This window comes from Oreochromis niloticus, linkage group LG18 (genome assembly GCF_001858045.2).
Source record: "Oreochromis niloticus isolate F11D_XX linkage group LG18, O_niloticus_UMD_NMBU, whole genome shotgun sequence".
Taxonomy (NCBI): Eukaryota; Metazoa; Chordata; class Actinopteri; order Cichliformes; family Cichlidae; genus Oreochromis; species Oreochromis niloticus.
Window position 1 is genome coordinate 32,392,845 of NC_031982.2, and position 26,817 is coordinate 32,419,661.

General features: G+C 40.7%; 1 protein-coding gene across 1 annotated transcript in view; it reads right to left on the reverse strand.

The window, feature by feature from the left end:
- The window catches only part of myo10 (myosin X), a 127,242-nt gene that overhangs the window by 11,385 nt on the left and 89,040 nt on the right, over positions 1–26,817 (reverse strand). The window contains exons 14-26 of the mRNA XM_019353980.2: positions 26,141–26,207; positions 25,687–25,779; positions 24,731–24,799; positions 24,471–24,553; positions 23,300–23,408; positions 21,782–21,862; positions 8,966–9,090; positions 8,710–8,824; positions 3,544–3,650; positions 3,224–3,442; positions 1,987–2,026; positions 621–1,580; positions 78–198 (exon numbers count right to left, since the gene is read on the reverse strand). Of these exons, the coding sequence (XP_019209525.1) occupies positions 78–198; positions 621–1,580; positions 1,987–2,026; positions 3,224–3,442; positions 3,544–3,650; positions 8,710–8,824; positions 8,966–9,090; positions 21,782–21,862; positions 23,300–23,408; positions 24,471–24,553; positions 24,731–24,799; positions 25,687–25,779; positions 26,141–26,207 (2,189 nt within the window). The remainder of the gene's footprint in view (positions 1–77; positions 199–620; positions 1,581–1,986; positions 2,027–3,223; positions 3,443–3,543; positions 3,651–8,709; positions 8,825–8,965; positions 9,091–21,781; positions 21,863–23,299; positions 23,409–24,470; positions 24,554–24,730; positions 24,800–25,686; positions 25,780–26,140; positions 26,208–26,817) is intronic.

Sequence of the window (26,817 nt, forward strand, 5' to 3'; positions counted from 1 at the left end):
CCGTATAGATGATGCATTTAACTGTTACCTGTTGGGGTTTATTAAAAGAAGAGTATGTTCTGTAAGAAAATAATAACCTTTGATGTAGAGGAAGCTGTGGAAGTACGGCAACGTGACACAGCTGTAGACAGAGTCCCGGCGATAAGACAACTCATCGTCTGTGTCGAACCTCTCAAAGTCGTCCTCGCTGTCCTCAAACTGGAGCAAATCAACAAAAATTAGAAATTAAACAAGACATGCAAGACCTTAGTTTGCATATTATTTCAACAAAATGCTTTATAATAACAGCGAAAGGTACAATGTGGTGCTCTTTGTACCTGTGAGTTGCAAAATGGCTAAAGTCATGGCATTTAATTGATACCTCTCACTGGATCCCTTTTTTGCTAACTTCAAAGATTACACTACTTTGGAGTAAGAGCAGCTAAGCTTTAGTAGAAAATCGGGCATGAAATTTTCTCCCTGTCATTGAAAACAGAAGTTAAACAAGAGAAACACTTAAAGTTTTTTGGATGGGGTGACTAATGTGAAAATAATATAACTAAGAGCAGTCTTGTTGTGAACAGTAACTAGTGCAGTTGTATCCGACCTGTTTACTTCTACAAAACTAAGATTCAGCTTACCGATGACTGAGCCCCCTCTGAGCTAAAGCGGTAAGCCCCTGAGCTGTTGTAGGTGCCAACAGATCCGCGGTAATCCGGAGACCACTGTCCACTGCGAGGGTTGGAGAAAGCCATGCTGCCACTAGACACGATGACACCTTCATCGTAGTCATCCTGATCGTAGTCTGAATCCTCATCTGGAGGTATCAGCTCTACCAGCTCATCAGATTGAGCCTCAGATGAAGCCTGGGGGTGGCAGTAAGCCGAATCCCCGCTGGATGATGCGCTGTGGCAGGCCGAAGGCATCGCTGGCAAAGAGTGGTGAAGCACAGTGGTCGGTGGCAGTGACGGAATCACAGCATCGTTGGCGTACGGGTCTTCTTCAGACGAGTCATCGCTCGTTCGGATACCGCTCGTCCGCTGGCCGTCAGAGTGGCCGTGCTCGCTTGGGTTTGGTGAGTCTTTGAAGGCATCATCATCAGCACCGAACCCTTCATCAACCTCTTCTTCCTCGTTACCCCTCCTCTGGCCATCCTCCTTCTTCTCATCTTCTTCACCCACGCCCAGGGAGCTCTCAATGTTCCTCACACACTCGTCAATCTCATCAAAGTTCAGGGAGTCCAGGAACTGCTGCGCTGCCTTGCAGGCTTCATCCTCCAGCCGCCGGAGCTCCTGATCGCGAAGCCGCTGCAGGCGGTTCAGCGAGGCTTCAGTCAAAGAGAGCTCCTGGCGCTCCTTCTGTCTCTGCAGCACCTGGATCTCCCGCTCTAGTCGAAGAATTTCCTCCACTTGTGATGCCTCGTGCGGACGTATTGCCTCCTCTTCCTCTTCTGATGCCTCCACAAAGGTTTCTGCTGACTCCAGCTCCTCCAGGGCGTCTGGTGATGCCGCAGCTGCTGCTTCATTTTGAGACTCCGTCAAAACCAGAGAGGCCAGCTCCTCAGCACAACGCAGCTCCTCCAGTCTTCTGGCTTCCTCAGCCTGAAACCACAAACATGAGACTGCAGTCATAACTTTTTTCCCCCAACATATCAACACTAATTTATACAAAATACCCAAAACAAGCTGATTTACAGAAAACAAACACTGAAGTAATCTTAGTTTACTGAGAGAGGGCCTACTTTTATAACCAAATTATACACGACAAATACCTGAGAGGATACAAGCTGTCTTTTTTTTAACACTTCTTCACTGCCCAGTACAATAAACTGAAGCCTGCTACAATAAGCAGAAGCCCGTGTCATAGCTAAAGAACATAATAGAAAACATAATTGTGGTCTCTGTGTTCTTTACTGATCAGATATGCCTGTAGAGAGTGGGCTGCTCGGGAAACAGTCAGCCAATAAAAGTTATACACTGTCTTCCACTTAAATCAGTTTTATCATACCTCTCTGGTGAGTCTCTCGGCCTCCAGCCTCTGTCTCTCCCTGCAGGACACAAACACACAGACATCAGCTGAACGAACAGACAGTAGGAGATACGACGTACCAAAACCAGAGTAACTGCATTTCCTGTCTCACTGTGAGATTAAAATATCAGAAACCAATTTAGAATATAGTATGCAGTTCACTATCTATCGAAACAACAAAAATACAAACGTCGCACCACACTGTGAAACCTTTCAGGAAAACATAATGCAAGCTACAGATATATTCCAATAAGGATGTTTATATAAACTCAATAGTTCACTACTGAATTGTGACAGCAGCAGTGATTATAAAGCAATCAATCTGCAGTATAAACTGAGCTGTGGCCCCTTCAAGGTCAAAGGCACCACTGAGGATATGGAGGTCATGACTCAGTCTTGATTGTGGGATTTGAGGGATTAACGCTCTATTCTTACAGACAAATTACATGCTGTTTTTTTAAGCCTGATGACATCTCCTGTCCATAAATCGTCAGAATGACTACCGTCAAAAGAAGATCACTGCGTACGTCTGTAATAATTTATATTGTTGTCCTTACACATGCATATGTAGTGAGCATAAGATGGGGAGCAGCAGCATGACCCCCCATTGCAGAAAAAAGTAAGCATCAGTGAAAACAAATGTGAGATTCATTCAGTGAGGTAGTCTCTAAAAGAGGAGCTCAGATGGTTGCAAAGCAGCTTGCAGATGCAGAGCAGCTGTAGCCAAGCTAAGCTACTTAAATAGCATGTCCTACATAAGCTTTGTAAATTAGCTGCTGATGAGATTCACTCATCTGATGACTGCAGCTGAGAATGAATTAGTTGTCTGCCAGAACTAAAGCTATGCTCAGTTTCTCCTCCAGTATTATACACTGGCATTAGGAAAATTTGTATTATATATGTGTAGTATTTTTATGTCATTAGAAATAATGGAAGAAGGGGATTTGTACTCCTTAATGTACTCATGATCATATTTGAAAATCCTGAATACAGCCCAGATGATGGACTTGTGTTAGTTCCTCACTAACTGACTGAAATAAACCAGTGCCAGAAGAACATTTTCCACAGTGGGCACACATTTTTCAAACACATTTTCCAGTCCAGATTTCTTTCTCGTTTCTTTTTTTAATTGAAAAACCAAGCAAAAAAACTGTCATTCGCAAAGTCATTCGGCTGTAGCTACAGTACTACACGGTGAATAAACTGAGAAGCCCACCTCTCCATCTCCTCCATCCACCTGCGACGCTCCTCCTCCTCCTTCTTCCTCCTCTCCTCCAGCATCCGGCTGTAGGTCCGACGGGCCAGCTGCCCTCGCAGACACTTCTGGAAGGTGAGCGCTGCCCAGCGGAGGAGCAAGAACTTCCTCCTCCAGTAGAAAGCCCGGTAGTTCTTCTGGATGACCACAATACACTGCAGCAGCTTCTTGTACTGCTTCCTGTTCGGGGGACAAGGACCGGGTTATTCAGCATTTTGGTTTCAATGAAGATTAAAACTGATCCTATTGAGGTTTATAATGTTTTTATTCATTTTTTGTACCTGGCCATGTAGCCCGTGACATAGGCCTGGATGATCATGGCTGCTTTCAGCACCTCCACCTCCCTCTGCTTCTCCAGGCGATGCTCCAGAGACTCCCGAAGGAAGACCTGAGATAGAAGAAAGAGACAAAAGACAGAAAGTGCAGAAAATGGAAAGAGGTGTTACTTTATTATTGTTACTGAAGAATTATCAGTAAGAGATGTAACTGCTCCTCATTTCTTTCTCTTCTAATTTTGTTTTACTTTTCAGGTAAAATCATGTTCATGTTGACCTTTAAGAGTTAAAGAACATCTCATGACATGTTTGCATAAACATGCCACATTTACAGTCTGCAACACCAAAACAGTTTGGGGGTAAAATAGTTTAAGGAAGTGCTAATATTCAGAGGGAAAAAATGCGTATTTGTGAGAATATGAAGGTGTACATTTGCAAAAGTCACATTAAAGTGTCCCGATCTCTAGTAGCCACAAAATGTTCAAGTCCCAGCAGCTTAACATAGTTCGTCCTTTACTTACGCTGTATTACCCACATATTATGAATAAAAGATTTACAAGTGAACAGAATTAAAAAGAGGCAGGCTGTTTCTTTTTCTATAACATTACCATTTAACAGACAGTCGCTCACAGAAGAACAACAGAGCCAAACAAAGCGTCCGACATAAATCAAACCCAGATCCTCCTCTCTCTTTGTTCCTGCTACTAAAGACTGCAGATTACTGCAGCGAGTGATTTCAGCTACATCTCTCCATGAAAAGACCGATCTTACGGGCACTTAGTGCAGCTGCCTGCTCCAGGAAGCAAGCTGCCGTCCATTGATAGAGAAACTGGGCCCAGAGAGGGCCGCCGGGGGTTAATCCGATTAGGGAGGGAGGAAAATGAGATATGGGACGTGGTCTCAGGCGACTGTGACGGTGGGGAAATATCACGGTGCTACGGGGGTACAGGAGTACACACTGCCTGTTGATATGGTGTGTGTGTGTGTGTGTGCGCATGTGTGTGTTGGCTGAGTGACAGTGTTGGATCCTCAGCAGTGAGGCACTAATGAGATTTTTGGGGGGAAATGTAAACTTGTCAGGGTGATGTGGATGTCACTTATGAGCAGGTTAATTAACAGGGAAACATCCATTACATGCCCGAACACGTGCACATGCAATACAAAGACACGCACACAAACCACTGGTGTCTCTCCAGGAATTCAGTTTTCAGGCTGGAAAAGCCCCAGAAACAAAATTTAAAGTATCAGAGCAGATTGGAACCAGATTAATATTTATGTGATATGTAAAAAATATTCATAGCAAAATAAGAGTACCAACAAGTACATTTACTCATCTGAAAATAACAGAAAAATGGGCTTCATCATTAACAGCATGCTTGTGGACATGCTGCCTCTTGCACTCTCTTCCCAGGTGGCACTCTTGCCTACATGAGAGTATTTTAAGTAATATATTTATATATTAATAGGACACAAAAAAGACGCATATCTATGAAAAAATCTAACATAAAAATCTGTGCCAGCTCAAAGATGCGGACTGTTGTTTGAACCCTTGCAAATAAGGGAGCAGCTGAAAGAAGAAAAGAGCAAGTGCCTAAAGTTAAGTCTTCTGCTGAGTGCTACATGGCAAAAAAGAGCAACTTCTGAACACATCCCAACCTTATCCTCTCATTTTATCACACTGGTGAGCATTAACCACCATAAGCTAAGGGATAAACCTGACCAAACAGGAGGTAGGTACAACTGTGCACATCCCTAGAAATGTCAGTACAGCCTGCAACTATACTCAGTACTGTCGACTTCCTTATATTACCACCCAGATTCAGACTTCCTCAAGCCTGAATCTGGGTGGTAAGAGTTAGAGTTAAGCTGTTGAATGAGACTAAAGTCACTAAAGTCACTTCCAATCTGTAGGACTAAATGCTAAAATCTAGTTTACCCTTATTTCTTTCATAGTAGATTTAATGTAACATGAATGTGTTTTTCCACTGTTTTTATATAAAATATATATACTCTTTAAAAAATCTAAAGAAAGAAATTAAAGTTTTCCCGTGAAGTGCTGCTATCCAGGCTCATTCAGGCATTCATACAAAATTCACACATATAAGCTGCAGAAAGCAGCTCTGTGAATCTCTACAATGCACACGCTGATTTATGTTTACATTAAACAACTAAGCCCACACAGAAATGATGCCACACAAGCTCCAAGTGAAAAACACGCAAATATACAGACCACACAAAAGACACACCCTCCTTTTATTAAACAACCTCCAACATGAGCCGCACATGCTCAGAACGCGCAGCCTCGTGTACAAGTGCACACATTTGCATCCCAATAAAACGAGCGACTAATCCTTTTTAATCATTACTATGCTAATTAGTGCAATAAAGGCCTCGCTAAGCTTCGCCGCGTTTTGATTCTTGCTGCTGGGCCTATGGGGAGCACCGCTTACCGTCCCAGGTCAGGCCCGTGGAGAAAACTAAGCAGTAGGAGAAGAAAGCAGAGCCACATCTTTTCCAGGAAATTAAGTTTAAGGCGGTAAAAAAGCAAGACATAAGTCTAAGACAATAGTCTGGACATGTGCTGAATGAAAAGAGCTGCAGGCCTCCTCGATGTAAATCTCACTGCGAGAGGCAGCGGGACAAAGTGGACAAATCCCTCTGAGGGAGATGGAATTGATTTAACAGTTTACAGGCAGTCACAGCAGCAGGGATGGCTCCGTGGTTCAGTGGAGAGTATGGTCTCAGGGTTAGAAGGTCTACAGAGGCCATTCAGGCTGAATGTTTTATAGGAAATTTCAAAAAAGGTCTTCCAACCAATAAGTATGCGATGAGTCATGAACAGCTGTGTAAGTCTGGTAAAAGGTGGCAGACACCCAAAAGAAAAGAGAAAACAAAAAAACAAAACACGTTTCTCTCAGTCTTTTAAGATCTGTAACAAATATGTTAGCAAAAAGTATATGAAATAAAACACCTACTGCTATTTATAGTAGATTGTATATATACTAAATAATCTCCAATAGTCTTTTGGGTAATTTAAATGTTGTTGTTCTGAAGCATAAACCATTATGAATCCATTTCATCTGCTTTGATGCAAATGAAAATGATAACAGGCGCACTGGAGAGGCAAACCTCCAAAAGTGAATGGCTTGACAGGCGATGGCTACACACCGCTGTGCTCATCCCTCCTGACTGATTCTCTCTATTTTTGCTTTTTGTTTGTGTCCTTGTCACTGCTGGTAGAACGAGACGGTATCTGCAGCCCACTCAGGTTGAACGACTAATCCGGCTCCTCCAGGACGGCTCATCTATATGTGCTGTCATAGGAAGGTTTGCTGTGTCAGCACAGTCTCGTGTGTGCAGCAGATACCAGGAGGTGGACTGCTACGTGAGGAAAGGTGGAAAAGGCCGCAGAAGTTCATCAACCAGCAGCTCTTTTGTGCTTTATATGTGTCGTGAATCCATCTCATCTGCTCTGATGCAAATGAAAGCAGATAAAATTTATATGGGTGTACTGAGACCTGTAGTCATAGAAAGGCTCCGTATAAGCACCGGCCCACTTAACAGTTTTAAGTGTATCGTTATTCCTGTGACTGGAATAACATTTGTTATTCTCAGTGTGTATTTTATTTTATTTTATTTTTAGCTAAATAGCTCATTTTACTTGAAAATAATGAATAGTGTTGAAAACTGTCATTAACATGAAGATAGGTTTTTAAATGGGCTACACGTAGTGGAGGGATCCATTAAATGTTCAGCCAAAAACACACTTGTTCCACCTCACCGCTCTAACGGGGTATTCACAATTCAGTTTCCTGTGCTATTGTTGGTCCTGGATGGACACTGATACACATACTAATGACCACTCATCCGTTCGTCTGTCCACCCACGACCACACTTATCCTTCACTGCTGTCACCTCCTGCAGCATCACACGGTCATGCTGTGATTAGCGATCTGTATCCCCCATCTGTCATTTCCCCTCAAAACACAGACACACACACACACCCTGGCAGTAGGTATTCTTCCTGATCCGGTGTAGTGCAAGCAAGGAGCATTAGACTGAAGGGCTGAAGACTGGATCCAATAATTGTTGGATTGTATGCTTCAGGTGCTCTGGACCTCAATTACACACACACACACACACACACACACACACACACACACACACACACACACACACACAGTGTCTGCAATGGTTTCATAGAGCTGAATTTCTACGGTGTATGAAGCCAAATTAAGCCTTGAGGGGAGCACAGAGCAGCCAAAATGGATTGGCATCCCCCAGCGGTGATGTTCAGTCTGCATCCAATCATATTCCAAGTTAGCAAAGAGAATACAGAACAACCAGTATGGAGCCAGATACATTCAGGAGCTCAGACAGGAAAAAGTCAATTACGCCACAGAGAACTGAGCAGAAGTCATATGATTCACTACTGACAGAAAGGGAATGCAAACCTGTAAGTAAAGACTGAGTGAAAACCAATTCTATTTGTATTGGAAAGCCTTAAACATAAATGATGTTTGGAACTGTATCGTTGCCAGAAACACTTTCATCATTTAAGACCAAGTTTAAACTAAACCAATGAACAGCAAGCTTTATGGTTAAGCAAGACTTATATGTTCTAAAGGACATTATTGGACAACAATATAATCTGGACTGAATCTGGACCTGGATCAACTCTTGGCTATAAGGAGCCAAAAGCCTCCCTGGAGACTTCTATTTAATGATCCACCCAAATGCAGAGATCTCAAAATGAGACATAATTATCAGGAGTTTAAGAAGAAAAAACTTAAAAAAAAGAAACAATGATGACTTAATCCTATATTCCTGAAAATGTGACAAATCTGTTCTTCTTCATGAATCACTGTTTACCCAATCCACCAGGACCCTGAATAAGTGATATTACTGAATAAGTAATAAGTTTCCTCTAACATAACTGCTGCCTGCTCCACTCCGTGTGCAGGGGGAGAGAGACCTGCATGTTTGTTAAAGCTAACCAAAACCTATTTCTAACTTTAACTGAGTAACCAAGTCTTATGCTGTACAACTAAAATTCCCCAGCTGCGATGTATTTAATGGATATCTATAAAGTGTGGCAACAGGGAAAAACCTGGGTCACACTCTTCTGACGTTCTGCACTAATGAGCATAAAAGCAAATGCAATGTGCTCACCTTGGTCTTGCCCAGCTGCCACTCTGCACTGCTGCTGTCGTACTGGCACAGCAGCTGGACGCAACACCCTCTGGGGTCTTCTGAATTCAACAAACCACGCATCAGCACCTTGTACCTGAAGAAGTAAAAGCAGTGGTGAAGGGTTTTTGCATGATTTTTATGATTGTTTTGTTTTTTAATGTTTGTTTTGGGGTCTGAATTTTTCGGTAGAGGAGTGTGGGCTTATGTATGATTGCACAGCATAGTGGGTACAAACCTCGAGCAGAAGTCCTGAATAGTTCTCCGGACGGGGAAGCCGGTGCGTCGAATCTTGACTGTTTCCAACATGCCGGAATACCTGAGCTGGTTCAGAACCACCGTCTGGTCAAAATGATCAGGCATCTTTGAAGAAAAACAGAAAACATATTCAGATGAATGTCTCTGTGTTCAAGTAAAAGTGATATTGTCTCAAAAATCAAGCACAAACAAACATCAACAGATTGAGCGTCCGTCTGCGTCCTGCAGCTACAGCTAACGATTTTCATTCTTTGACGACAGAACACTTTAACAACACAGCACACATCTATTGATGTTCCCCTACAAATCACTCAGTGCTGCTTTCATAACACTGTTACAACAATACTAACAATGTGAATCGCCTTTCACATTGCGACCTTACCACTCAGCATGGTGGTTGATGACGGGGATATAATTTTTTTCACAGCAGTTTTGATTGATTTTGCTTTCTGACTTATTTTCTGTGTGTGTTTGCAGCATCGTGTGATTTTCTTGTATTTTGTTGTGTTTCACTGAGTTGGTCATTGCTTTGTGAGTGTGGCTGGCAAAAAGCGTTCAGAAAGAGTAGCAACACATCACATTTGAACACCATGACAACCAGATGGCAAAACAGCCGATACACATAAGCTTGCTAAAGCTGGCTAAAACTTAGTTTTAAAGTGTTACCTTAGTATAATGTGTTTGATTAGCTGTAGGTAAATAAGGCAAGTGCACACTTACAGACAGCTTTTAGACTGCAATAAAAGCTGCACACTGAAAAATGCTTTAGCTCAACTTAAAGAAACATAGTGGCTTACTAAAATTTGGATATATCAGAGATAACGTGCTTGCTCTACACACAAGCATAATTGTTTCTGGAGATGCATTTTTTCATTCTTTTGGTTCAGACGTTTATAAAAGTCTTGTTCTGGGTTCTTAAAGGCTCATCATACTCGAGTAAAACTATGACGGCAACTTCCTTGTGATTAGGAAGGCAACTGTCCAGGTCCTCTGGTGGGAGGCAACCTGTCCCCAACCAATCGCAGTCTGACTAAAATTACTCTCCTACAGATTATCCAATGTTTGCAAATAATTGCCTTCAAACTTCTAAATGTAGACAGATTGCTAACATGTTACAATCAGTCTGCGTAGATGAGTGCATCTCCTTGCAGTTTGGGTCTTGACTCAGCTGGTTGCCCAATGGCTGTATTCTGGTTATACTCTTATATAAAAGCAAGGTTACAAAGCATCTACGTCATTTTGTAGTTAAACTGCAGTCCTGCAATAACCACCTAACTATTTTTTTTTTTCCAGATCTGTGAGTTTCAGGCTGGTCTGAAACTGGAATTTCTGTGTGTACAGACGCAAACAATTTCTGATTTTCACTAATTTATCAAAGGTAATGGCCGTATTATCACTAACACATGCATTTCTACCTTCACTCCATTTAATAGCAAACTGATAGCAGATGGACTCCATCTTATTGATGTTTTATCACCATCTTAATGCACTTAAGTCGCTTAGAAGACATAAAATGACTGCAAGTACTCACAGACTTGGTCCCCAAATTCAGAGCAACCATTTCAAAGGGTGAAAGGTTCATTACAGACGGTTACAGTAACTTTAATTCATGCTGTGATTTCCAACTATTGTTTTCAAAGTATGACTATAACATACTTTACTAGTACTGTACTGTACCATGAAGAGGTGGGTGTGTGTTACTCACATCACAAGTTATTTGCTAGCAGACAAAATTGATCAAAGTTTCATGATGTTCTGAGAAAGCAGACATTTTTAAGTCCATGCCTTCAAAATTCAAACTATCTATATGGATAAACTGAACTGCAGGTTAGAAAAAATACATACATTTGATTTATGGAAGATCTGTTCCCTTTGAAAAGCCCTTTCTTATATCACAGGGCAGACATGGCAACATTATCATTCCAGTGGAGTCACGTTTCACTCTGCGTCACAAATGCAGCTCCTTTGACTTTTTATCTGGCTCTTCAGATGCTGCATGTTGTTAGATTGTGTACAGCGAGCTTATCACAGCTCATTTGTTTGAAACAGCAGTCTACTGTTGCAAACTCAGTTGATGTGAGAACAGTAAAAGAAGCAACACTAAGCAATGAAAGAAGCTAAAAATGACCAAGAATGAATCCTGGATAACTGAAACAATCCACCCATATCATATGACGTCTGCAGCTAAGCCTCATGAAACTTCAGTCCCTTTAAACTCTCATGCACTCACGCATCCAACTGCATACCAGTCATTCAAAAGTCTGAACTCCGAGACAAAGACATGCGTATGACAGCAGCAGCCAGCAACAAACCAATCCCTCCCCTCTCCAAAAACACACTTGGCTCTGAGATACCATTATTACTTACAGAAGTGCATTCAGAGAAAGCCATTTTCCCGGGGAGCCCTCTCACCCTGTAACCTCGGTGGGCGTAGAGGGGGACTCCAAATAAGAGGGTGCTTTCATACTCGATCGTAATGCCCCCTTTATTCAGCGACCGTCTCCCCTGATAGCCCGCTGATAGTCCATTTGAGCAGTTGAGATGAAGGCAGGCCAATTCACCACCAGATCTTGACTGAATGATTGAATGGCGCCCTTTTTACTGCCACTGGTCGCAGAGTGCACCTCATTAGCATAATTTGCATTTGCATACGTCCAGGCTGCGGAGGTACAAAGCCAAGCGGTGTCAGGAAGCTGCCCTCTGCCTCCTGGCTTTCTTTGGCCCCACTATCGTTTCCTCTTTTTGCTCAGCTTTTGGCTGCTTCTGGGATGTCAAATACAGCTTTGTCTGGATGCTCCTCTGTCTTGTTCTTCTTCGGCTATCTGGCCAGCTTCAAACTGTCTGTTCTCTTTGATTTTTAAGAAGTTTCAATATGTTTCCACTGGCATTTTTTTCTCTTTTTTTCACCAATCAGAAAGAAGGTCAGAGAAAGACTTTCCTACTTTATTCATCACATTTTCTGTTTTAGAAAGATTCATTTTTTCCTTTGTACTCAGTATTTTTAGTGCTGAATGAAAGCAATCAGCAGGAAAGAAGAGGAAATAATAGATCAGGTGAAATTACATCCCTACAGAGGAAAATACACCAGGGTCTCAAACAGAACAATGGCTTTTGGTATTACACAAAACCATGTGAAAGCATTTGACACATGAATAAAGCCTTTAGGTCTCACAAAATAGGGCTAGTGTCTGAACATTTTCACATAAACAAATTATTTTTGGCATAATGTCAAATTGTTTGGAAAATTCTCCCATATTTCCCTCTCTGGAGCCAGGAACCAATTGTTTTTATTACTAAATCAAATTTAATACATGGCCAAACACATGTGGCCATCCCTTGTATATGAGGCTGGTCTCATCCTAGTCTGAGGCTGGCTTTTATGCTTTAGATTTAACAAAGGAGAAATGCACCTAATTTTGCTTGGATATAAAATAAGTCATTCACTAAACATCACATTTTTTTAACATGAGAAGGCAGCCAAGTTATAAGTATACATGTTGTGGGGAGAGTTACCAAGAATCTAACAATCCATCAGCACAGAACAATAAAAGTGACATAAATCAGCTATCAGGGGAAGGCTGAGCATCCCAAACCTCCACAGGTGCATGACAACAAAAGCCTGAAGGGTAGATTCAGTAACTTTCTCAGCCTAATTTTCCAGCTAAAAGATTCCAAACTCGGAGCATTCAGCAGGACAAATGGGGGCGTGGTAGTCGGCTCCCGAGGGGGTTGGGAACTGGCGAGGGTTAAAAAAGCAAACAAGGAAAAACAACCAAACTCAGGATGAGCTGTCCATCCTTCAATCCCAGTGAGAAGGTTCAGAGAGCTGCAGAGCTGCATTTCATCATAACCAGCGACTGCTCTATCAGTCTTTTAATAGTCCTCAGGACAAGTGCAGTGAAAGTCACAAAACCACTATCTGGCTTAGATCTGGATATTTGAAGCTGAAACAGAATGCACAGCAAAAACATGAAAACACAATCAAAACAATTTGCAGCTGTGCTGAAGCCTGAGATGTGAAAATGTCCTTTCTCACCTTCGTGAACTACAATTGTTTCTTTTAAAAAAAAAATCTAATTAATGACAGTATGAGATCTGACATTTACTTTGATAGAACAAAGGAACCGTTACCTACTGGCTCATAGTCAAATTCTAGTGTTTAAAAGGTTAATCTCTATAAACAGACACAAATGAACATGCAGAATATGATTTGGGAAGCTTCTGGTTTCCATTTGTTTTCCTGATGTAACCCAGGTTCTGTTGACTTTTAGTACTTGGGTGCGTGCAGGTACACAGGTACAGTGTCTGCAATGGTTTCATCGAGCTGAAATTATAAATCGTAAATGTTTGATGAGCCCAAGTCAGGTGGCTACCTGATGGGACCCAGAGTGAGAAACTGTTTGTTGTTAATCCAAGTTTGTTTTTAGGTATTAAATTAAACTCTCATTTTGACAAAATGTTGGGTTTCTAGAATATTTATGAAAAAAAGGAAGAACCTCTTAAAGTATGGCTGTAATACATGTTTAACTGTGTTGCTCTAATATAAAGCTGCAGTTCATTAGTCACAAGCAGCAGTAATTGAATGATGAACATCATTACTCAGAAAGTATAAAAATAGGACAGAGAGAGAGAGACTGTAACTGCTGTTACAGTATTTTCGTAGTCTGCACTTCAAAGTCAAGATTCTTCTGATTAATCAGCAAATTTCACAAAATCCAAAGCAAAGCCTGCTAACAGCTTATTTTGTCCAACATAAAGTCCACAGTCCAAAGGCATTTAATGTACAGTGACTTTAAAACAAGCAATCCAAATATTGCAAAGGCTAGAATTCAGCATTTTGTACAAATAATACACAAACACCTTTAAAGTTGAATGTATTTGAAGCCTTTCCATCTTTGCAAGGATCAACATTCCTGCTCTACTGAGACGACTGAAGGCGTCAAGAGCCCCAAAACCTCTCTTTGTCAGAAGGCTCTTTTCCTGTGAGCATCCAGGTCTGACTGTGGGAGCCAGCTGGATTATCACTCACTGCTCAGTGGGGCTCCTCCAAAGAGTTTTCGGGGAATCCCCCGAAACAATGTTTTCGCTCACAGGTGGACATAAAACCCTGACCCTGCTGGACTTAGAGTTAAATCCACTTTGAAGAAGGATTGTTGTGGGTTTGGATTTCTTGGTAATATCAACAGCACAAAAGAAAGGCAATGCAACTGAAATGAAACTAATAAAACAACTTTTCCACTAGTGGCTCATCTTTGGCAAATCTGCTGGATAAATAAAAACAGGACAATATCTGTGCTGATTTTTCACTAATGAACAAAACTTCTTAACCTTCTCTCGTGTGCGTATCAGTTTTAATAAACCCTGAACCTGAGATCCAGCAAATAGGTCTGAGCTAAATAAGAGCCCTGATATACTTCAAAAAAGAGAAACCATCAATAAACCAGCAAAAAAAGTGCAGCCTGATGCAGAAGACATTTCAATTATCAGTTAATCCATCAATTAGTTCACTGGGTGAGTGCCCGGTCAATGCATTGTCTGAAAGCAGTGTTTAGAAGAAGGCCAAAATCTCATGGTGAGATCATTTGTTGGTCTAAAATCCAAAAGGACTCAGTCTCCAATGATATAATTAAAACAAAAGCAGCAAATGCTCACATGTAAAATATTGTAAGTAAGCAAAGGATTAAAAATCGTGGAATAAATCATACAACTTGACACGTTAAGTAACACCACACAAGAGAAAACACATCTATAAAGTGACGTCCCACCATAGTGCCTTTAAAAAATGTCAATTGTGTAGAAAAGGTAAACTAAAGAGTCAACTAGTCACAGTCATGCTACAAGTGCATTCTTAGCAAACACACACAGTCGTTTTCCTCTTCATTATTCTGCCATTAACTAAATCAAACCTTACCATTGTTTTGCCCTTGAACATTGATTCTAACAATCATCACGCACTCAAAAAGCAAATGCTTTCACTGTTCCCTCTTAACTCTCCAGTGTCGCTTCTCCTCAAAATGCAGTGTGCATCATTCAGGGACTAAAAGCCTTCAAGTCCAATTAATGAGACGACAAACAGAAAACATCAGAAGGGCGGTGTGTTCCTCCAGTGCACGGCTTTATGAAGTTACAGAGGAATAACGACACTGGTGGGAATAATTCCGGCATTTAAATGAATTAAGAAATGCATGCTTGCATCTTTTTCTGGACAGAGTCATAACTAATATGCTCACAGATACTTGGACCACAGAAGAAACAAAGATCAGCCTAAACAGATTCACACGTTTTTACCCAAACTTCAGAAATGTATAGATTGATTCTTATTGCTCCTGCACCCCACTGCCTGATTAGCTTGGTTAAGTCTGTAGTTGAAGCCCTAAAAAACAACTTTAGACATTAAAATACAAGCATGGATTTCAAACATTTCCTCTAAAACCACCAATTGAACCCATGTGTCCCTGGATAATATAATATATTTGTCTGCAAAAAGTGGAAATGAAATGTGCCTGAAAAGCCTGAGACCTGCTTTGTGCATCTGTCATGTAGCCACACACACACCAATGCATCTCCCCTCATACCACAGCACTAAAACCCACCGCTTGACATTTAATCCCCATGCAACAAGCAAGTACTTGAACGCACCACTTCCCATTCAAAGCCTGCATCAGTCCCACCTTGCATCGTAGCTCCTCCACGCCACAATCTTTCAGGGTTTTTCAGATTAAAGGCAAATGACAGAAAACTTCCCAAAGCTGCTGTCCGTCTCCCCGTCTCTCTCCTCAGACACACACATGCACACTCTGCCAACACAGACTCTAACAAAGGCTTTCAATCCCCACAACTCCACTCCCCCCTTTTTTTCTGTGTGAGTGGAGAGAGGGAGGGCCATGGTTACCATGGTGATGCATCTCCTGCTGAGGCTAATTTGTGCGGGCCACTTGTCGGGCCTGACGGAGTGTGTGTGTGTGTCCGTGTATGTGTGTGTGTGTGTGCGCGTGTGTGTGAAGGGGAGAGAGTGAGGGAGCGAGAGCAGGCTGTTTACTTTCAAACAGGGAGGTGACTTTTGTGTCCGCTCAGCGCTGAGATGCTGCCTCAGACTGGATCCTTGGTACAACAGAGGACCCAAAGGCACTGCAGTATTTCAGTTATGATAAACTTCACATCAAATCATGTTGTGTTTCTAATTTCTGCTCTTCTCATCACACACTCCACACTGTAACTTTGTAACAAAGCGTGATAAATGTTCCTTCGAGTGTTTATTCATTTCCTTTAAGCTGGAATGGTTCAGTTGTTTAATTACCTTCATTTTTCAGACCCAGAAGTTGCCACTTAAGTGAAGCCCATTAGAGGCCTACACACATTCTACAACTCCAAATCTAGGAGTAACAATTTTTTCCTCTGGCATAAATGGAAACATGGCAAAAAGAGAAGCTTTTTTCTCTTCATTATCCCTCCATTAACCAAACCAAACCTTATTACTGCTTTGCCCTCAAACATTAATTATAATAATCATCACGTACTCACAATGCAAAGACTTGCAGGCTTTTCTGTCAACTCGGGGTCTTTAAGCCTTCAAGCCCAATTAATGACATGACAAACAGGAAACAGAGCAGCGGTGTGTTCATCCAGTGCATCTCTTTATGAAAATACAGAAGATTAACACCTTTTCTTTTTGGATACCTATTTTTCTACAGCGCGGAAACACTAAATGCCACAGACTGTGATTTAGATTGATTACTACCAGTAATTACAAAGATGTTCAATATACACGTATACATACAGGAGTGTGTGGAATGAAATTCGTCAGAGGGACAAAGAAACACGCGATGTGCGGTCAATACAGGTCAGGCTTGATGAAAACAAGAACTAAAATCAATAGATTGTGATCAGCTTCAACTGTTATTACTGTCACTGTCACAGAGAGTGCAGACACACAGAGAGGGGCGGGGATGCTGTGGTGACGGTCGACTGCATTTGATGAGTGAGGATGATGAGGGTGACAGCCTTTTATGAATTTGAGGTGATGCAGCTCACAGACAAAAATGGAATATGTCCGTGAAAGCTGGAATTTGAACACGATCCTTTTATCCAACAGAAATCCTTCTGACTGTCATCTAACAGGCAGTGAGGATGTCACAAAATAGAAAGATAAAGGACCCCACCCACCAAAAATATGGCTGGTCTGGTGTATTCAGGGAAAACAAAACAGTTTATATGTTAGCTCTGCTGCGTGTGACTGCATTGCACTTTTAAATAAAATTACTCTTCTGTGTCCATGTTTCAGGCTTTAACACTTTGAACAGGGTGATGTTGTGTTTTGCTGCACATTGAATTGAAGATCTGTTGCTTTGCATTACTTACGCTAGTTGCACTAAGATTGGGGGAAAGTCATCCAATTAAATTAAGTTTTTGCAGTTGCTAGTCTGTCAGTTCACCAGAAACAGCAACGCTGCCAAAGTCTTCAAACGGGTCATGCAGGGATGCAAATGTTACAATTTCTGTTTGAAAAAGGGAAGTAATGTTGACACGATATCTTCATTGGGGTCACACTTCCTCATTTTACTATAGATAACTTGTACATCTGCGTGCTGCGCCTGATCTGGACCACAGTCTGTGGTAGGCACGGTGCCAGTGTTTCCATTTAACATACTGGCCGTTGGGCTCAAACATACAGAGCATCAAGTGTTAAAGAACCTTAAGAGTGAGTCTATTTGAAAATGTCCAGCACATGCAAATGCATTTTACATGCTGATATCTCTCCTCGTTGTATTCAGAGCCAACGGTCCCTTCCATTATGCATTCAGTCTATATATTGATATTTCCACAGACTCCACTCACCATCTGCAGGAGTCCCATTGACCATGCAGGTCCTTTCAACAAACCATTACATCACTGCAGCCAAAAAAGCTCTTAGTTTACAGTTAGACTTACAGGAAGTTCCTGAAAATCTTCCTGAAAGTCCTAAATGTTGAAACAGGGAGGGGACGTTTTGGAGCAAGAGCATTTTATTTTTTAATTTTTTTTGTCGAATGAGGTTTTCACTTTCAGATGTTTGAAACTTTTACTGCTGCTCACATGAGCACACTCACTGCATCCCTCCACCTCTCCCCCACCACCCTCCCTCTGACACCTGCTCTGAGTCAAACGGGCAGATGACAGGGACGCCTCTCGAGGGCTTTTTAGGGGCCACGTGCTGTGGTGCTCTGACCCCTGTATCCCCCTGGGGAGCAGCTGATCCTCTCTCCAACTCGTGCCCCCACTACATTAAGCTCCACTCAGGAGTCATCACCCAGCCTTGTTTAACATTCGATCAGAAGAGGAGTCCAGACGCTCGTGTTTCGCCTCATAAAAACACGCCGGCTGTCCAGCTGGACTCGCAGCGGACAGTCAAGATACTCCGTCTGTGTTTCTTACCGCTGCATCTTTGTGTATAATATAACCTTAAAAGCTTTTCATGAGAACATCGTGTAGTGTGTTTTTTGGTATAAGCAACAAAGCGATCTGTGATTTGTTCATTTGTTTAACAGTACGGTCTTAAATTGGAGGGTTTTTCACTCGATGCTACAATTTTGGCCTGCTGTCTTCTATAACAAATATAATGTCTCTCAATATACAGTCAAAAAAGTACAACCTTACTGCTGCCATTAGTTTCCACGATCTTCTGAGCAAATTCATCACAAGCTTAGACTCTGCAAGCTTAGCGCGCAAAGATGGATCTGAACAGACCATAAAACCTCTGGAACAATTTTCTTCAGACAGATAAGACCAAGGTGAAGATGTTCGCCCTTCCATTACGCACAGTGGCACGTTCGGTGAAAACCAAACACTGCGTATCAGCACAAACTCTCACAGAGAGATCAGTCACAGCACAGACCTCAGCCTGAGTGAAATACTGTGGTGCAGCCTGAGCTGTGCATGAATGAAAGCACAGAAGAAGAGTGGGCCAAAATTACTCCACAGTGATGTGAGAGACTGATAAAAGTCATATTGCTGCTTCAGGTGGTTTTACAAACTACTGAATGAAGAGGTGCGATTAGCTTTTTACTTCATGTCTCGGATTATGTTAAAAAAAAGTTAAAAATATTTAAACTGTAAAAAAAAAGTTAAAAATAACATTTTTATTTAGTTTATAGATTATAGGTTTTATTCTTGTTACACTCACTACAGTTCTCCAAGGAAAAAATAAAAATGCATCTTAACTTTCATGGCAGCAACCATCTCATATGTACTGCTGATGCACAAAGAACAGACAAAAACTCTTTACACACACACACACACACACACACACACACACACGCACACACACACACGCACACACACACACGCACACACACACACACACACACACACACACACACACACACAGAAACAGAAGCGCCCACTGTGTGTGTGAATCAGACGACTTCCAGAGACGACAGAGGCACTTTCATACACAGAACTGCTCACAGTGACGATGCAGATGCACCACATCTGCGTCACAAACCTCCGAGTGTCCACGTCCGACTTCGTCACAGCTTCCCAGCAGAGAAATAAAGGCTCAACAACATAAAGCAAATAGTTACAGTTTAAATACCACAGCTGTGCCATAAATCTCAGAACTGATATCAGTTGGATTTGTCAGCGGAAATAGATCCCACTTCAGAATGTGTGTGTGTGTGTTGATGCCTGGATCGACAAATTACACCACCTACGACTTCCCACAGATTTTCAACTTCCCTGAAAGTCTTTTCTTCTTTTTCAGTAAAAATCCAGTCATACCTCGACCATCTTTTAATGGTTTCCTGACCTTTCAACTCTGACTTTTACTTTCTTCTACTTCTATTTTTTTCCATTTTCTTTTAAAAGTGATTGTAAGATAATGATGAAGAAAGACAAACTGTGGCTGAGAAGCAGAGTCTTTCTTATATTTAAGGACGTTTTTGGTTTTTTTAGACTAATAGTCAAACCGATATTTAGAGATATCTCTGAAAGCTTTAATGAACAGCAAAATAAGAGCACTTATAATATAAAGAATTCTTATTAAATTAAAAACATAATATATAATACTGTAAAATGTTACACTTTCCTCATAAATGAACTAAAACCAGTTTAAAATGCTTATGATCTCACAGTATCACTGGGGACCTTGTGGTTAGAGAAAATAAAGTTAATTAACATAACAATTAACTTTTGCCAGACAGTCGATGAGCAGAGGGAAATTATTGGGCAGCACATGATCACTGGCATCAACAATCAATGAGAGTATTTCAAATTCAGCTTGACGCATTCAACACTTGCAGTGACGTTAAAGAAGCAGCGAGGCATCCAGACAAATATTGATGATACCCGTCAATACACGAGCACCCTGGGAAATTTGGCCAATTTCAAACCGTTTTCTATAAACGACAGCCTGCAGATAAACATGCAGCAGGTAGGAGCTAGAAAGAAATACACCACAAAAAGGTGGAATAAAAGAGGCAGCTGCTGAGAGTATGTGTGAGAAAACTGACAACCAAGCAAACAAAACGACAATCCAATGTCATGCTCCATTTTCAGATTCCAGCTTCAGCTCAGCTCCGTTTCTGAAAAGCTGAGGGCTTCTCTGCTGCACTAAACAAGTATCTGCGACTATACTGGTTCATTTTGACTGATTCGTATTTTAAAGCAAGCCAGTCATTTAATATTACATAACCACACTGTTTTAGAACTATGTAGTTACAAGCGCTGAACCAAAACTGTATAAAAATACATTATACCTTTGTTGTGGCTCATTATTAATTCTCACTGAGCACAAAAATAAACAAAAAAACAAAAAAGCTGACAATGTAAAATAAAATCTGTTGAGACAGCTGCTGGAAAACACAGGTTAAAAGTAGTTATACACAAACAAAATAGTTCCCTCTTTCTTCTTCAGCTCTTTGATCCATTTACAAAACCAGTAAAAGTTAGATTAGCCACATATCTTTCTGTTCAGACTCTAAGATAGCCTTGATTATGTTGGCTAATTAGCTTTTATAAGGACGTACAATTTTAGTGGAAGTCAGATGATGGAAAATCACCAAAAAATCTGTTTTAATAAGATAAACATAAGATCACAGAAATATATGCTTCAAGCTAGGACATGAAAACAGACTTTTATATGTATTCATATTCAAACTTTTTACATCCAAGATTGCTTCTTGGTTGTTAGCCAGCAAGCTGTAACTTAGGTAAGGTGCATTAACCTGGTGATGGTTAGCTCAGAGCATAATGGAGAGTTTGGATTCATGGTTATTATCTGGAATAGGGCACTTCAGGATTCCTAATGGTATCACATGCCATACTGATGCTGAATCTATCTTTGTCACAACTTCAACCCTATTCGTGTTTGACCACATGGATTATTGTATTTTCTATTGTGTTGTTTTCTACTTCCTCCAATCCTTATAACAAAGAAACCGAAAGCCAAATGTTATCATGCAAAGAATTTGGAAATATTTCATAAGAACAACTCAAATCACTCATTTAACATTACTAAATACAATATGCAGCAGATTTGGTTGATCCTTAGTTTGCAGAGATACTTAATCCCACCAGTCCCAGTATATCATTTGTGTACATTAACCCTGCATTCTCTACTTCTCCTGCCTGTTGCTAAGCAACCGAAGGTGAAAGGTCACCAGAAGGGCCATACACTGTTCATTCCTGTCTGCGGCTCGTTGGTGGGGGGAGGATTGTTTGATTATTAAATGACAATCCCACAGAGACTTCCCCACGGCCCAACATCTAGATGTGTTAATGTGTGCTCGAGGCAAAGCTGTGTGTGTTCGTGAGCACTCACCTTGTGTGTATTTGGTTTGATGCATCGGATAAAATATGGGTTGGAAGTGCTGAGCGTGGCCATCAAGGAGTGCAAAGAGTCCTGTAAGAAAATAAATGGGTGTAAACACTTTAGTTACGGCCACCATTACAGCCATCTACTACAGCTAACACTTTTTACTGCAACAACTGCTAATTCTTTATGACCTGTATCCACCATAGATACTACTGCAACTGCTTAGGCGAGCATTATTCTCTCTTGCAGTTGAGCACACAGAGAGCGTCAGACACTATAGACAGAGCTGTTCCTATTCCACTATTTTCCAGCCTGCTTTGAGGATGCAGGCACAGTTGGTATCCTTACTGAGTGAGCTCCACAACAAGCAGGGTACATGAATACAGGACGAAGCTCTGCATTCGCCGTCTGATGATGAAATTTATGTCACTTTGACCTTTTTTTAACTTGTAATCTTTACAAACATTTACAACACGTCCAGTACTAAAGGTGTGGGAACATGTGCAGAAACTACTGTGACATCCAACAGAAGCACTCAGAGATAACGACTCTTTACACATTTCATTCAATCCTTATAGTATTATTGCAACTTGTACAACATTGCTGCTACAACCACTGTTTCTGTTACTATGTCAGCTCAAACTTTTATTATAACAACTACTGATGCTGTAATAACCACAGACTGTATATGAAAATTAAATGCAATTTCCTGGTCTGTAAAGAGAAGCTTACGAGAAAGTACCTCAAACATGCATTCTTTCCAATGGCCAGCAGGGGGAGACTCTTTGGCTGCAAAAATAAATCTTTGTATAGAATTCTATGCAAAAATGACCCTACTTTTAAACTGATTTATTACACCTTTAAATGATTTCCTGATGAGTCTATTATCTCAATCTGTAGTTTGAAGTCTTACTCACTACAGCACAATGTTCATTTTGTTACTGATGGGCCCACTCAGAGTAAAGCTCATGATGAAGCAGTATATGCAACCATATGAGCATGTGGTGTCAGTTTCTCAGTCAGATCACAAAACATCATGACAGCATCACTTTAAGAGACTTAGAGACAACTTTGCTATACAATGGTGACCTCATAGACATCTCCATATTCCATCTTTTAATTACTATCGCAACCAAGTCACATGTTTTTCTTTATCTGGAAAAACTACTTTACTCAAGCGCTCTCTATTACTTTCAAAGTAGTCGCTGCTGCTACCATAGCAACTGCACATTATTGAATAGGTGGTAGTTAACAATTGTTTCTGCTGTTGCTCCTAATGCAATTCTTCCTATTATCACTCTTTCTTTTACAGCCTCTCTTACTAAAATTTGTGCCACTGTAGCAAAACTCCCACTGCTGCTAATAAATAGCTTTTGGTGATTTCTACACACCTGTGCAACTTTCCCAAATACAGATCAATCGGCAAACTTCGCTGTGTCTGAACCGCCAGCTGCAGCATTCAGCACTGCTAGAGGACGATTCAGGAAGACTTTAAAGTAAACACACTGTTTATTTGTGACTTACCTTAAACTGGGTGCTGACTGTGGGCCTTCTGTGCTTGATGCTGCTCTTCAGAGTGTCCTGTTTGTTCCGGCTCAGGACGTGTTCAAACAGATCGTAGACAAAGTCCAACCTGACAAACAGAAGCAAATACTTGGAATTAGTGTGATGTGAAATTCGCAGTGCAAATACAAAAATGAAATAAACTGACAATCGTGTTGTTACGTAAAAGTCAAATTTAACACTATTGTGACCAGATGACCCTGTTTATGTGGGACTGAATAGCATTTTTATAGCTTCGCCTCCATCCCACATTTTTAGACAATGTTCCACATTTTAAGTGGTTCTGCAGAACAAGTGCTTTTCTAAAGTTTAGCTTTTTCCCAGTGTATATGAAAGGAAGGGTTTTTATTCTAGTCAGAAGAAGATCAGCCTGTCTAATGCCAGGCACATCAGGAAAAAAACTAATCACCAAAAAGTCTCTAGCTTTACAGATTTTGTTGAATATGATGGGAAATGAAGCAGCTGTTTATTCTGAGAAATAAAGTTTTTGCCCTTTTTGCTAGAGTTATTTTTCAATTTCACACGGGGGGAAATATGTTACAGTATATCTGCTTAACATGTCAGATGTGGCTCAAAAATGTAATTTAATCTTTGAATACATCCAAACCGAAACCCTAAAATCAGACAGAAGCTGATATAACAGTGAAATTAAACTTGGACATTCAGACTACCTCTCTGCATTGTTGACATGTCTCACTGTGTCCCACACAAACAGTGTTTGCCCCACATTTAGGTGGGATGGTCACCCTAGTTAATACTTACAGCACCAGCCCCTCTTATTTAGGTGATAACAAAGTGAAGGTTACATAAAAGTCAGTTCTGATCAAATTTTTGTCCAATTTCTAGTTTTCAGTTTTTGATTATTGGTGTGAAAAAAAAACATGTTTTTAACTGATGGAAACAGTAGAGGCCACATAGAGGCGCTGTGCACAAGCATCTATACACATGCATACGCAGCTTAAACCCTTATTGGGTTAGGAAAATGCTTTTGAGTCTGATTTTTTTTGAAATCTTAAACAAATATGAGATGTATACCCATTTCCTTTTGAAAGATAATTTAATTCCAACCTTATTTTAATAAATAAATGTGTGATCCAACAATAGAAATGCAAAAATGCAAAGCAGGGCCTACCTGCTCTCCCTCAGCATGTTCAGGATGTCGTCTCTGAAGGTGTCTCTGTTCTTCTCCAGCATCCCCCTCACGTCATACACCACCTGTGCCAAGCCACAATAGTGCGTCAGAGAGAGGCTTTCACTGGAGCAAATAAAAAGCCGAATAGCACCTGGACATGTGATTTGCTTTGGGGCTTTTTACTTTAAATCAATGTGCTCCATTAAAACCACAAAAACACAACAATAAAAAAAATAAACAAACTGATATTATGGTCTCACCTCTCCTGCATAGTGTTTGACTCCAAAGTAGTGCACAGCAACACGTGGCTTCACATAGAAAGGGTTTTTCTGTAGGAGAAAGCATGCTTTATGACTGAGGTCATACCTGCATAAAACTGAGGGAAATATTTGTTCCTAATGCTAAAAATTACCAGTCAAGTCCCACCGTTGCTTTTTGAGTCTCCACTTAACACTCTTCTCTCTGGTTTTAATATATCTAAGAGTCATTTACTGGCTCTGAATCCTCTATAACAAGGCTGTAAAGCTGCACTAAAAGCACAGCCAAGAAAATATTTAGCAACATTAAAAAAGAGCTCCCACTCACTCAAAGTATTGCTCCTCTTTACTACTTGCAATGACATCAGTGTTGAGTCAAATCAAATCAAGCTGCTTGCTCCACAGCCAAATGCCAAGAAATGAGCAGCGCTATTTGCTCGAAGCGATCGATATCCTCTCAGCAACAGAAGCTGAAACATTAGACGTGAAGCTGCACCACAGCATGTAACGCGACACACCGTGAAGTTCCCAGTTTACCAGTTATTTATCAGATGGAAACGGAGAAAGTAGATGTGAAGTTGAGTGAAATTTGAGGCACTGATCGAAATTCATTTGAACATTATCGCAGAAGTCTGAGGAATATTTAAAATTGGGTTTCACCCCACCATAAAGGAGTCTGGGTTTATTAATTAACTGTAGTGCTAACTAGGTATTAGTAGTATTAAGACATGCATTTAAAAAACTAAGATCCCTCACAAGTGAAAATGAAAACAGCAAAATTTTTAAGACTCTAAGGATAGGTGCGACCACTTTTATAGACCTTATATTCTTAAAGCAATGTAAAAAAAAGAAGAAGAGGGAAATAGATACACGTGTGGGACTGAACTCAAGCCTGTTTTCCAACAGTTAAAAGGAGAAGCTCAAGCTGCCAAAGTGAATCAAAGTAAAGCGCGACATACTGAGTGCTGGCTGTGGAGTTTCTCCAGCAAGGTGTCGTCTGTGGCTTTGGGGAAGTGACTCTCCTCATTCATCAGTGCCAGAAGACCCAGTTTCTATGGAAACACAGATTTAATTACCATCAGCAGTCATCACCATGATTTATATCATCATCTTAAATGTCTCTACACTCACCACCTTTGTGCTCTTCTTGTTCATGTCTTGTCTACTCTGATCTCATCACTGCCTTTTTTCTTGCTTTTGTAAAATAGTATCAGTCTACCACTAAATTAATAATATAACCACCACGCAAGCAAAATAACCGCTGTCTCAATGAGGTCAAATCAATAACTAATATTACCTGCAACTGCACTTTTTGGAAATATTTGTTTTCACAGGATCGTGGAAACACTTCTTTTAATCACTGACACAACAATATTTGACCGCCACCTCCCAAATTTTGAATCATCTGCATACCTTCTCAATCAAATCCAAACATTCTCCATTATCCATCCAGTCGATGTCAACCCAAACCAGGCCTTCTCTGCAAGAAGCAGCAGGAAAAACAAATAAAAGGATTTAGTAGAGCGAATTAATAACGGACACATTTAAAGGCAGGGATGAAAGTACATCTGGTGTTATGAGTCATTCTAGTCTTTCATTGGGCGTCTGCCAATGTCACCTGCACCAGCATGTTTTCATCCCTTCTTCTCATAGAGATGCTTCACATAATAGCACAAAGCACAGATTGGTGGAGATCCAACTTAGTTTTTAATTTCATAAGATGAGATTTTTTTCTTTAGGACAAATCTTTGTTCTTTTTTTTTAAAGAGCATCATGGTTCACTGTGCTGCTCTGGGTTACTCCCAATAAAACAAACCCTCAAGACAAACATGAACAGATACAAACCATGGATAAATGGAGGTGCTGGGAGATTATGCTGATTTCCCTCAAGCTATTGATCCCATCAACCTACTTTTCTTTAAAATGAGTGGATATGAAAATATGTTTTGTTCAGTATATGTAAATTATTTGGCAGCATACAAACTGCAAAGATTTTCTGTGATAGTTTCTAGTCTCAAAATCTGTTCTGTAATATGTGTCGATCATTTGTTTAACTGGATAATGTCAAAATAAAGAGTCTAAAATATTAA